This window comes from Eublepharis macularius, chromosome 7, assembly GCF_028583425.1.
Source record: "Eublepharis macularius isolate TG4126 chromosome 7, MPM_Emac_v1.0, whole genome shotgun sequence".
NCBI lineage: Eukaryota > Metazoa > Chordata > Lepidosauria > Squamata > Eublepharidae > Eublepharis > Eublepharis macularius.
The window spans coordinates 116,365,950-116,379,854 of record NC_072796.1 but is presented as its reverse complement, the minus strand read 5'-3'; the positions used below and the strand labels follow the sequence as shown (position 1 = coordinate 116,379,854).

The 13,905-nt window shown below is 43.7% G+C and overlaps 1 protein-coding gene across 1 annotated transcript in view; it reads left to right on the top strand.

Annotated features, from left to right (window-relative positions):
* Window positions 1-13,905, top strand: part of ANGPT1 (angiopoietin 1) — a 192,835-nt gene that overhangs the window by 173,924 nt on the left and 5,006 nt on the right. Inside the window, exon 8 of the mRNA XM_054985901.1 lies at window positions 2,625-2,755. Within this exon, the coding sequence (XP_054841876.1) occupies window positions 2,625-2,755 (131 nt within the window). The remainder of the gene's footprint in view (window positions 1-2,624; window positions 2,756-13,905) is intronic.

Genomic DNA, 13,905 nt, shown 5'->3' with positions numbered 1-13,905 from the left:
GGAGGAGGCCCTACACACTGTCTAGTTTTTTCCTCCAATGCAGGAGGATGGAATGACAATCAATGGAAACAGTTTGGGAAGGAAATTGGACCAGATCTGTGCAGAAAATTCAAAACCAATTCAAGCTGCTGTGCAGATGTTGATATTACAATTTTCCAAGCTATTTTTCTTGGGAGAAAGCTAAGGCAAATAATCCATGATGTTAGAATACTGGCTTGTTGTGGAAGCAATCTATGAGTGGAATGTATTCACACATGCAACCCCTGCATTGGTACATGGAAGCCAGTTGATGGCCCACAAATTTTGTGTTGTGCATGTTCCACTCTCTAATCTAGTAACCATTCCCTTACTGTTCCAGAATGTCTATAATTAATCCACAGTCTTGCACACAAGATTTTCCATGAACAGCCATTAATGGAAGAGTTTGCACAAGAATGGGGTTAGTATTTGCTCCCTTCAGCTGCAGACCTCCACTGCATCCCAAGCCATTAGTGAAAGTCCCCTGACCTTCAAGAGCAACTGGGGATAGAGGAACTTTCTCAGAGGCTGCTCTGAGAAAGGGGAAGCAGCAAAAATAATTTCCATGAACTCTCTTGCATTTGTGGTTCCTTGGAATCCAAGCTTATAAGCCTGGGGGCATTTTTAAGGGGATTCACACTTCCAATAAAGGGACTTCTGGGCCTTCAGCATTTTTATCTCTTATCTTCATAGCGGTCTTGGGGCCTACCTGAAAGTGCTCCCTGAATCACATTTTAAGAACCACTATTCTCACTAGAAATGTTTTATTGGTGTCAGCTTGATTTTTTTTTTAATGCTGATATCTGCTTCTGTGAGTCTGGCAACGATGATATACTGACAATGTGTGACAGTTTAAAATAAGCTTGCAGATACCATGTTCTGCAGTCATTTTTCTATCAGCACAACTCCAGAGGAGTTTATTTTCCTCCAGCGGGAAAGAAAGAAAGATCATTTACCAAAATAAGCTGTCAGGTGTCCAAGTCCAGTAAATCTAGACTGCTTTAATCTCAATTAAGTTTGTTTATATTCAAGCAAAAAAAAATGCATAAAGACTAGCAGAATACTTTTAAATATATTGCTCTCAAACTTAGATATCATTTTCTAAAGCAATATACAGGCTAATTGGCACTGCATTTCAACTGGGCCTCATAAAGCTTGTCTCTTTTTATGTCCAGCCCTTCTCTGTTTTGACTTTTTCCAAGATCCTTTATCTTGGCCCTGCAGTTGGAGCCTACTCTACATGCATTAATCACTCCGATTTGATTGACTACATTCTTCTTAACACTGTGTCCTAAATATTGGTGGGGGTTGGGATGGGGGAAGTTGCTTGCTCTTCGAATTGAAATGTGTCAAACAAGTAACAACATCACTCTCTTGAACAAGTATTGTGTAAATTCATTGGCCACAATCTACTGGGACATTTCCTTGTGTGGGTCTCATTGGAATGGGTTTCTTTATTTTTATGATTAATACCCAGCCCTTTCTATTTAAAAATACTCAAGGCAGGGATTTCCATTTGCTTCAGGAGAGCTTATGCAGGAGAATTTCCCAGGGTACAGTTCCTTTTATCACTTGGTGGAGAAAGAATGGGATCAAATAAAACAAAATCATATTAGACTATTCAGTCGACATCTTAATGATAGAGTGAATTTAGATCTGCTTAAGCGTGATAAAAGATCTTTTTTTTTTTTGCAAGTGCTCTTGTATAAGGCTTTTCTTTCTTTTTTTCACTGAGTGTTGATATGTATTGTTTGGAATCCTTACAAAATAAAGTAACTGTTCTCTGTGGCTGAAAAGGCAAAAATACAGTCCTTCTCAAACATCACCATAAATGTTCCCCGAGCATGTTTTGAGATGGGGGTGCCTACTCTGCACTTACCTGATGACTGATCATAGGGCCAAGCTACACATGACGAATGACACTTGAACAGCAAGTGTATTTCTCCCTGTTCACTTGCCCTCCACTCAATCCACTTGCCGTTCAAGTGTCATTCGTCATGTGTAGCTTGGCCTATAGAGAATTTTGCCTCTTGCTTAGCTCATGGATACGGGAATCTTTGGAATGTATACACCTGTTATTCTCTGACTCTATTACTCTTCTCGTAAACACATGAAACTGACTTAGACTGGATCAGACCATTGATCCATCACGGTCAGTATTGTCTTCTCAGACTGGCAACAGCTCTCTAGGGTCTTCAGTATAGGTCTTTCTCGTCACCTACTACCTGATCCCTCTTGTCAAAGACAGGAGATGCTGGGACCTTCTGCATCCCAAGCCACCACACCTCCCCCAGCCTCCTTCCCTGTTAATCTATACTATTTATGTCTGTTAATGATAGGACATTTTGGAGGTCTTTCATTCTGAGGGTCACCATAGGTTGGAGGTGACTTGACAGCACATCACACACTCACATGTTTCAACCAGCATCGTTACTAATACATCGCTGCAGGAATTGATATTCCCTTAGTTTCCTAAAGTGACTACTGAAATATTGTGTTGCTGAAACCTTGCCTTTCCAGAAATCTTTCTGATTCACTACAAAAGCCCTAGCTTTGAGGATCGTTGCAATTGTATTTGACAATATGATTCCCCCCCTCTCTTTTAGGCTGTATCTGAAGGGTCACTCAGGAACAGCAGGAAAGCAGAGCAGCCTTATCTTGCATGGGGCTGACTTCAGTACCAAAGATGCTGACAATGACAACTGCATGTGCAAGTGTGCCCTTATGCTCACAGGAGGTAAGCATCCAATGACCAAGTCACCTACACTACATCTGAGCCGATGTCTAAAGAGGTTCTTTAAGCTGCATCAGAACTAAAGTTCTAGCCCACTATTGCCAAGAGTTCACAAAAAAATTATTCTTGACTAGGGTGATATAGTGATCGCCCCCCCCCCCCCGCCTGCCCACAAGGTGGTGCCTGGGAGATCCCGTGGTGTTTCTCATGGTGCTTACTTGCTCCTTGAACCTTGAAGGAAAATCCACAAGGTCTTGGATGGAAAAAAAGAATTATATTTCCTGCCATCTGACAGATAAGCCAATGAGAACTGGTGTGGTGTAGTGGCTAGAGTATCAAGATGAGTATTGTCTACTCATTTATTTATTTAATAATAATAATAACATTCGATTTATATACCGCCCTACAGAACAACTTAATGCCCACTTAGAGTGGTTTACAAAGTATGTTACCATTATCCCCACAACAAAACACCATGTGAGGTGGGTGGGGCTGAGAGAGCTCCAGAGAACTGTGACTAGCCCAAGGTCACCCAGCTGGCTTCAAGTGGAGGAGTGAAGAATCAAATCTGGCTCTCCAGATTAGAATCCCATGCTCTTAACCACTACACTAAACTGGCTGTCATTATAGAACTGTCATCATTATAGAATTTATATATCATTATATAATTTCATTATGTTTCTCTTCTGCCCTCCACATGAACGGGCTCAGGGCGGATTACATTAGTTAAAACACATAATGAGCAATATGACAAAAATTCACAATTTCATAAAAGCACTTTAAAATTACAGTTCATATATAAATAATTTTTAAAAAGACATCAAGAGGGCGGCAACCACAGTATAACTTAACTTTACTCAATTAAAACAGAATTCTAAAACAGACTGATAGTAAAAACATCTAGTGGGGGGAGTTAAGCATTGATTCATCAATTCCTTCCTGCACCTCCCTTCATGGCTGGAGGAGGCCAGGCCTGTCCTCAACCATAAGCCTGGCAGAACATCGCTGTCTTACAGGCCCATCAGAAGGACAACAAATCCTGCCGGGCCCTGGTTTCAAGATACAGAGAGTTCCACCAGGCCAAGGCCCTGGCCCTGGTCGAGCTCAGGCAGGCCTCCCTGGGGCCAGGGACCACCAATAGTTGTTTGTCTGATGATTGAAGTGTCCTCTGGTGTGTATATAAGGAGAGGCATTTCTGCAGATATGCAGGTCCCAGTCCACTTAGGGCTTTATAGGTTAGTATCAGAACCTTGAATCTGATCTGGTACTGCACTAGCAACCAATGCAGCTGACGTATTATAGGTGTTATGTGCATTCCAATTGGCACCCCGATAATAACACGTGCAGCTGCATTTTGAACCAGCTGTAACCTCCAGACCAGACTCAAGGGAAGCCCTGCGTAGAGCGAGATACAGTAGCAGTCCAGTCTAGAGGTGACCATTGCTTGGATCACTGTAGTTAAGTCACAGGTCGAAAGATAAGGGACAAGCTGCCGGGTCTGTCGAAGATGGAAGAAGGAAGGCCTGACAACTGCTGCGACCTGGGCCTCCATTGTCAGGGAGGCATTCAGGATCAGCCCAAGACTCCTAACCCTCAGAATGGGTGCTATTGGCACCCCATCGAGGGTTGGGAGCTGGAGTCCCAAATCCAATTGTCCATGGCTCAAGTACAGGAGCTCCATCTTTGTGGGATTTAGCCTCAGTCTACTTTGTTTCAACCATCCAGTCACGGCCTCAGACTGGAAGCAGCTCCCCAGGGTGTTAGGTGGCGATCTTTCACATCACCTCCTACCTGTTTCTTAACTGGAGAGGCCATGGATTGGACCTGGGACCTTCTGCATGACAAGCATTTTCACTGAGCCACAGCCCTGACCCATAGTCCTTCCCCCACAGCCCCTCAGGGTTTCCTGAATCCAGTTTGTTTTCCCTGTAGTCACACATCAGCTGCAGGAATATCATTTTAAAGATCAGAGAGAGTCTTTTCAGATTGATGCAGAGGAGTTAGCCGTGTTAGTCTGTAGTAGCAAAATAATTGCTGTGGGGGGGGGGGGCTCCTGCTTCCATCCCAGGCTGTTTTTGTAAAGTGAAATCCCCCCCCATGAGTTGTTTATGTAATTCTCATGTGCTGCTCCAAAAATATGTAAATAGCTCCCCTGGGAAGGTGCATTTCAGCCCCTTCTCCCCTGTGCACCAGCAGCAGTTCAATCCAGAAACGACTCCTTCTGGTCTTGAAGAGAACATCCTTCAGCTAATATGTGATTGCAGAGGAAACAAGTGGGGTTCAGAAAACACAGAGCGATTTAGGGAATAAACATCTAGTGTATTTTGGATATGTCCTCCCCTGATAGAGAAAGCCTTCTCCATTGGAAGAAGACTTTCTCCATAGGTGGTACTGTCAGCATTTATTTGCTGAAGGAAAGGAAGCCTTTCTCCATCAGAGGAAGGCTAAATAGAAAGGGGAGGGTCATTGTCACCAGTGGAAAGACAATGAATAGATTTCAGTCAGTGAAGGGAGTCAACAATCAAGACATATGGGCCGTTTCCAGATGGCTTACCTGCCTCCGGAACGTTGCGCCATCTTGCGGGGAAAACGCGAAATATCACGTTTTCTCGCGCAACTTTTGCGCGACGTCTCGCAAAACTCGCGCGAGAAAACGCGATATTTCGCGTTTTCCCCGCAAGGTGGTGCAACGTTCCGGAGGCAGGTAAGCCATCTGGAAACGGCCATGGTAAGTAGGGTTCTCCTGGCCATTTTAAGTGACTCTTCTTTAAATGGGGAATGTGGTGCAACGTTCCGGAGGCAGGTAAGCCATCTGGAAACGGCCATGGTAAGTAGGGTTCTCCTGGCCATTTTAAGTGACTCTTCTTTAAATGGGGAATGTTTCCAATTTTTAAAAAAGGCTTTATGTACAAATAAGGACATTTTCCAACTCTTCCTCTAAACCTTTCTCAGTTTTATGGTGAATTCTTGAGTCATTGTTTTATGTCAAGAACTACTAATTGCTAGTTTTAAAATGTCTAAATATGATTCTGTTCCATTCGTTTCCTTGGATTTGCCACGTACAATGAATTTCCTGGGACACAGCAATTTAACAACTTCACAATACTGAACGTTGGAAAGATGCAAAGGGGGGGAGGGGTTGGTCGCATCAAGCTGGCTCGTACAAGAAATCAGCTAGATAACAAAATAATGAACTTCATTTCTGGATGGTAGAGAAGGTTATCAGACTTTCTGTTGGTCTTGGCAACCCCATAGGAAGTCCTTGTACTATTGGACTATAAATTATATAGAATCTAAAGGAGATATGTAGCTATCTTGACAGTCCTTGGTAGTCTCCGTGAGATGAGCGGAATATCTTATGTGCAATAAATAACAACAGTGATGATGATACTAAAGCTAGAAATTCACTGTTAAAATATGTACTTGTTAAATGTCGTTTTCCTTTGAGGACACAGTGAACCTGGCATATTGCAGTGGAATAGGATCAACACTAATATATATAAAAGACAGTCTCTGAGCAGTGATTGTCATCCTACTAACATAAGTGTTGTCCTCTTTGCTTCAATAAGAAATCTTAGTGTAGGTTGTCTGAGAATTCTTACCTGTTGTCTTCGAGAGTAAATGAAAACTGCTGACTTAAACTGGCTTAGTAGTCATTGCTTCTTCACATGGAACTATGGGCAACGTAGTTTCAATACCCAAAAGTTTTCAGTTCTCACCCTACATTACAGATCCCAGAGTTCTTTTGAGGAAGTCATGGTACTTACATAAATTGGTCTGCAGTATAGATGTATCTTTTCCTTATTAAATATTTTTCTAAAAAACTGGATGACATTTCATGGCATAATTATGAATAAAGAAGTCAGATCTAAGGCAGATAAGTCTACAGAGACACTATCCTTTGTGCTGGCATACCTGGCTGAAATGTTCATATCAACCTGCAAAGGTTCCTTGGAGTAACTTTTGTTGACCTACTAGTTAATATCACAACTAAAAGCATTTTAAATGGATCATGTATGAAGACCAATCTTTTTCTAAATGGTTTACAGTATTATTGGATCTTCAAAACAGGTCTGTTTCGTAGTGGGAATTATTTAAATGAAATCACATTTCAAGAATATGCTCATATATTGCGGTAACCCTAAAAGGTTACCGCAATATATGAATGAGGTTACTGCAATGTATGAGCCTGTTGTTCATCTGTGAACACAAATACATATGCTCCTTCTCAGACATTGGCCTGTGTTTCTGTGATGTCTGTGACCAGGCCAGTTCGCAGAAAGTGAGGCAAGCAAGCAGGTGAGCGAGCAAGCCAGACGGCCGCTTTTCCAGTGCACAGAAGGATGGGCAAGTGGACCAGTCAGCTGGTCATTTCTCCTGCTTGCAGAAGGATGCGTGAGTGGGTCAGCCAGGCCAGCTGGCTGCTTCTCCAGCAAGCAGAAGGCTGGGTAAACGGGCCAGCCAGCCTCTTCTCCGGCTCACAGAAAACCAGACAAGCAGATTGACCACCACTTCCCACGTTCACAGAAGGCTGGGTGAGTGGGCCAGCTGCCCACTTCTCAAGCACAAAGAAGGCTGGGTGATAGGGTTTCCAGTTGCCCGCTGGTGGCAAGCAGTCTCCCAAGGGTTTGCCAATTGCCCACCAATTGCTGGCAATTGGCAGAAGGTCGCAAACTCCCTGACAATTGCCTGCCACCAGCAGGCATCCCAGGAATGCGTACACCAGCAGAACACGAACATCACTTCCTGAAGTGATGTCATTGCACCAACTATTGGTGGTGCGATGACATCAAGCATCAATAATTGACTCCTGTGCTTCGTTGGGATCAATTTTGGCCCCAAACGTGCTGAATTTGCCTAGTGTGACCTGCAGGAGCACACCCATGGGCAGCGTGATGATGTCACTTCTCAGAAGAGACATCATCGTGTAAGCGCTGGGAGCGTGCATGCTTTTTTTGCGTGTGTGAGGATAAAACTTCCAGGAGGTACAAGGTGAGTTCCAGGTCCCCTTCTCTCCTGCCGAGGAGGCATAAGGACTGGCAATCCTAACGGGTGAGTGGGCCAGCCAGCCACTTCCCCGGTTTGCAGAAGACCAGGCAGGGTGAGCAAGTGGGCTGGCAGAAGACTGAAAGCCGGGGGGAGGAGACGGTGATGCTGGGGATGCCAGGTCCTCCTACCCTCCCACATTAAAGGGAAACTAACTAGAAAAGAGGAACTTAGGGGCAGAGACCTTTTCTACCAGGGAGATGCTTTACAAAGAGCTCTCATGGCAGGCAGTACTTAAAAGAAGGCTGGACAAACCAATCCCAAATGGGCAGAAAGTCTGGCTAAAGGCAGGCAGTTCAAATATCTCCATACTTGCTCGTTTATCAGCCCAGAGCTTCCCAGCTGGCTCTCTTACTATGGTCATCCTTGCTTGGCCTTTGCCAAATTGCAGTGACATTTCATCCAGCTACCCATTTAACATGTGAGGAGCATGTGAGGGTGCTCCTCATGCTCATGCCTCCGGGAAGTGGCATCATCATGCAGGCATAGGAGCGTGGGCACACTTCTCAGCGGGCCAATTTGGGCCACAAATGGGCCAGATTCAGCCTGCTTGGAGCCAAAATCGGCCCACTGAGAAATGCAGGAGTGCTCTCAGGTGCAGTGTGATGACGTCACTCCCAGAGGTCATGTTGTGCTGCCTCAGGAGCATGCCCTGGGTGGTGTTCCATCACCTTTCCTCCCCTGTCAGTCAGGAGGGGAATGGCATCCCTAGGCAATGCAGGAGGCTGAGTAGGCTAACCAGCCATCCCCTGGGTTGCCTAGAAGCAGGGGGGGAGGAGGCAGAGGCAGTGCAGGAAGGCCTGCTGGTGCTGCTGCCAGCTCTTGCACACCAGTGGCCAGCCACCTCTCCCCCATGCACAAAAGTAGTGGACATTCATATGTCTGGTATTTTAGCCAAGTTTCCCCCAGACAGTCCACTAAAAACCAGACTGTCTGCTGGAAAACCTGGCAACCCTGGCCTACCCACAGAGACACATCCTGATGGAATGGCCTGCCTGAGGAAGTCAGGAAAACTCCCACTGTCCTGGCCTTTCATCAGCTACAAAGATGAACTATTCAGGCGAGCTTTCTACTCAGATTATAGGGCTGTGTCATAAGAAATACTCAAAGAGATGTGTTGGTAGGGACAGGGACTATAGAGTATAGACTATGCTATTGGGCACTGTCTGCTGATACAGATGTGTGTGTGTGTGTTTGTGTGTGTGTTTGTTTGTTTGTTTGTTTGTATTCCGCCTTTCTCACTGAGACTCAAGGCGGATTACATTGTGTGAGATTAGTACAATTAGTGGCAAGGACAAGGGCAGGCATTTCCATACAGTGTCAAGAACATTTCCATAAACAATGTCATGGGGTAAAAGATATAGTATTAGCAAGGATACAGTATGGGGTTGAGGAATTGCTGAAACAGAACATAATCAATTCTAGGACTTACATTGAACTCCTACTGGATAGTTTCCACTTTATTAAATATGTCATTTTAATTAGTTACCCAGTGTTTCAGAAGGTTTTCATCTACGTGTTCAGAACCATACACTATTGTAACTGTTCATTGCCTCTCTTAACAGTTGATCATATTGTATCTTGCTCAGTGAAAGTCCTTGCTGTTGATTATATTGTATTGACTTGCACTGTGTAATCCGCCTTGGGTCTCAGAGAGAAAGGTGGACTATAACCAAACAAACCTTATACACCCTCACACACATCTCTCTTTGCCTACAAGCTGTAATATGGGCTTTTATGAAAAGCAGGGTTTGGGCAGGATGTTGTCTGGTTTCTAATTCACAGCCTTCAAAGACCAGTGGCACCTGGCTGGTGACTCTGTTAAAGTGAAGCATTACTTAAATATCCGGTGCAAGGCAGAATATTAGGGGCACTTAAGTTCCATTGATGGAGATGCAACCATATATTTAAGTCCCTTAGTTTTCAATGGGACGCATACCTGTCTTTCCCTGGACAGAACCCAAGATTTATATTGTTATTTAAGTGCTACAAGCACCATCTGTTCCTCCCCTCTGCCCCACTGCTTTTGGAAGCCTCTCTTCCTGTTAATGACCATGTTCAGCTTACGCATAGATATAAGACCACAGTACATTTTGTTCTGCCTGTGGGCATACAGCTGCCAGGTAATGTGCAGTGATGTTTACAGTTGCCTATTTTATTGCAAAATGGCATGTAGGAAGGTGCTAATTGCTGAGCGGTATTTCACAAATAGGGCATCCTTTTATAGAAGGTCTTTTGTGAGTGCAAATTTAGGTGCTGCAGAATCGCCTCTGGGCAAGAGCCAGACAAAGCTAATTCCATTTACCATTGCAGTGAAAGAGCTTTGGGCAAGAAGCCTGTAGAGCTTGGGAAAAAAATCAACAAAACACATCCACTGAGGGCTAATTCACCTGTTCATCATTTACTGATTGTACTATCCAGTGACGGCTTGCATTTGTGAATAAATGCATAAGGTAGAACAATCAGATCTCACGGAAGGTGCCTGTTTTAATTCCTTGTAAGTCCAGTAAAAGGAGTCAGATAATCAGATTACTTCCATTTGTACATTCCCTCAAATAATATTTTATATTATATTCATACATTCAGCTGCTAGGGTTTCCAACCTCAAGATACGGCCTGGAGTTATCCCAGGATTACAACTGGAGGAAATGGCATCACCAGAAAGTGGGCTGAAATGGCATTACATTCCTGCCAAACTCACTTCCCTCCCCAGACTCTTTCCTCCCAAAGACCACCCCAGGTCTCCAGGAACTTCCCATGCTAGAGTTGGCAACCCTATCAATTGCCAGTGGCCAAGTGTTGCAAAATCAAGTTATTATTACCACTGACTCAAGATGTGTGTATCTACGTGTGAACCAGCAACACAGCCATCCCAAGAGAACAGACTGCATTTCCAAACTCTAAACATCCCATCTGTAGATGTGGGAGGCTTCAGTGGCCCAGAAGGAAAAAGACTGGCAATATCTCAAAACTGAAAGATGATAAAAGATGCCATGCTTCAAACAAATGGGAGTTCCTGCTTAGTTAGATGTACTGAATTAAAATTGGCAGATGCTCATCTAGCAATGTAAACAACAGATATGCTGAAAGAATTATTTACTAGACCCCCCTCACTCCAAATCCATAAAAAACCTCCTGCAGCATTTGGGGCTGGTAGAATTTCTTGTATGGATGAATAAATGTTTATCAGTAAAGTCATTGGCCATAACAATATCTGCAGTGTTTATAAAATAACAAAAAGCATTGACCAGAACTGTAGGGGAAAAAAACAGCCAGAATAAGAGGTAGAGGGATATACACACTGCGCCATTACATCATTTCATACTGCCTTTTGCAAAGCGAAGCTTCTTGGCCGGAATCTGCTTGCAGTACAGTCTAGTCCCTAATGCCTTGTGGGTGCTTTGGAGGTTTTGAGAATGGAGAATGGGCACCACCACAGACTGGCTGCCATGGGGTGCAATGACAAAACGGTTGTCAGGGGGTTCGTGGGTCAGTCACCAAACGTTAGGAGGCTGCAAGCCAAACATCCTCCTACAATGGAAGTACCTGTTTCTGAACAAATACAAAGGGCTTGTGTAGGTAGTAAGATAAATTCTCTTAATTCCTCTTTACCTAATTGTTGAAATCCAACAGTCCATTTCTTTTCCTCTTTTTCAGAATTTGGAATCTGTATCTATTCAATTCTGTTTTGATCAAAGAGAAATTCAAAGAGAGGAAGGGCAGGGAGGGAAGTTCTGCATAATTTCAGAATTTCACTCTGTGGATGCTTAGAGACAGGCAATATTTTCCCAAAACTCCCCATCTTCCTGTTAAAGTGCCACTCTGGAGTATATGATATAAAACAACTGCAAGGACTAAAGTTACAGAAGAGTGCATTGATTTTGCTGTGAAGAGAATTGAAAGAGAAATCCATTTTTCCAAAGAGGAAAAAGAGAATAAGAGGAATCAATGGCACTCACTAAAAAAGTGAATTCCTGGGAAAGAAATTCCCCTCTCCATAACAAAGCTACTCTTGGGTTCTTCTGAAGCACTTTCTTTCCCACTGAGTTGCAGCCAAGCCAGGATTGACTCTTGGCTTTGGGGGAGAGAAGCTTTGTCAAACAAGCAAATGGGCAACAGGAAGCCCATAGGCAGGGGCTCATCCCTGGGCCCCACACTAGGGATCACTTACCTAGTCAATTTCACCTTCCATTGACTTGTATGGGACTATAGGCATTTGCCAGAGAAGTGGTTGCAAATAGAATGCAGGGTACATTTTATACAGACTACGCAAACCCCTTCCCACCATTTTATTTTTAAAGCTAGCAATCAGTCCACCAATAAAGGATTAGCAATGGAGCCACAGGGTATCAGAATGAAGGTCCTTCGGCAGTCTTTCTTATACACCCTTGACATGATAGTGAAAATCAGAAGCTCTCCACAGCTGACAGATTCAGCAGAAAATCAGTATATTGGACCTTAATCCTAAAAACAGCCACAAAAACCAGCATAGTAAGAGCACAGCGGAAGTTATTAAAACAGAGATAAAACAATAAAACTTGCAATCAGCAGCAAACACAAGGGTAATCTATCAAGGTCAGAACTGTCTATTCTGTCTGATAGTGGGTCTCCAGGGTCTCGTGCAGAGGTTTTTCATATCACCTACTACCTAATCCTGGGAACTGAAACTGGGACCTTCTGCAAGCACAGTGGATGCTCAATCACAGAGACACCTGGGTGACATGGGCCGAATCCACACTACATAAATTTTCCCGCAGTTTTACAACTTTTTTTGCGCAAATCTCAGTGCTGTTCACACTACCTGTTTTCCATTCCACAGTTCTCTCGCTTCTCTTTCAGTTTGGTTTTCATCGCCAGTTACTGGTCTCTTGCGGGAGTTGCACGGTGGACGTGAATGCCTAGAAGCGGTTTTCAAGCCCCTTTTCTTGAAACCACCCCCACTTCTGTTTCTCTACCCTGAATAGGAAACCCGTTCCTAACGCGTCGATTGGCTTATTGTCCCCGCAAATGCTCCGTACTCCATGAATGCTGGGCTTTCATAGCTTACTTTGTTCTATTGAAAACATTACTTTGATGTTGCCAGAATAAAATCTCGTTGCTGGGGAAAGCGGTCTGGAGAATTCAATCCTCAGTGGCGCGATGCGGACCACCACACGTTTTCTTTCCTTTTTTAAATTTTTTTTTAATCTGATTAATGTAATATCGAATTTCCGCTAAATGTTCTTGCGCAATTCAGAATATAACAGAACACATAGGCACTAAAGATTCCCTTTTTTCCGCGGCCACCGCCACTTCCTAAATATTTTCATGATTACTGAATTTTTAAATGGGATATCTTTTTGCATAGATCCCAATTTGGTTTTTGGACGCAATCTTGAAAGTTAGGTAGATGCATTGAGGAGCCGCTGCACCTATAAAAAATCCCTTTTATAGGATTTTTAAGTACCCTGCCAGAAATGTGAACCAATCACTACGAAAAGTGGCACATGATATATCACTTTGCTGATGTTTCAGTATATGGTGATTTCAAAATAACAGAAATCTGTTTTAAAAAATTTTTAAAAAATTGGGCGGGAAGATTGATCCCCGCTAAGACAGCTTTGCCAACGGATATGTGAACAGTAGATCGCGCAAGGAATACGCAGTTTCAGCATGAATGTGAACAGACAGGTGAAATTTGTGGGTTGGAAACACACGGATTTTTTCCCGTTAATAAAACGGAAAATAGGTGAGTGTGGATTCGGCCATGAAGTTTCTATCTGTGCTAATTCCTTTTTGCAATGGATTGTTCAAATAAGTTAATCATTACTTGTTGTTTCAGTCAACAAGAGATGAGCATGCATGGTCAGTTCTTGTGGCCCCTTCTTACATGCCCAGGGTAATGCCAATTGCCAGGAAGCCAGTTCCCAGGCCAGTTTGGATAGGGATCCTGATGATGTTTTGCCATCTTCTGGGCATGGAACAAGGGTCACTGGAGGTGAGTGGGGAAGTCGTTGTGAATTTCCTGCACTGTGCAGGGGGTTGGACTAGATGACCCTGGATATCCCTTCCAACTCTAGGATTCTATGGGCAGACCATGTGCACTGCTGTAATAGCTACATTCCCCT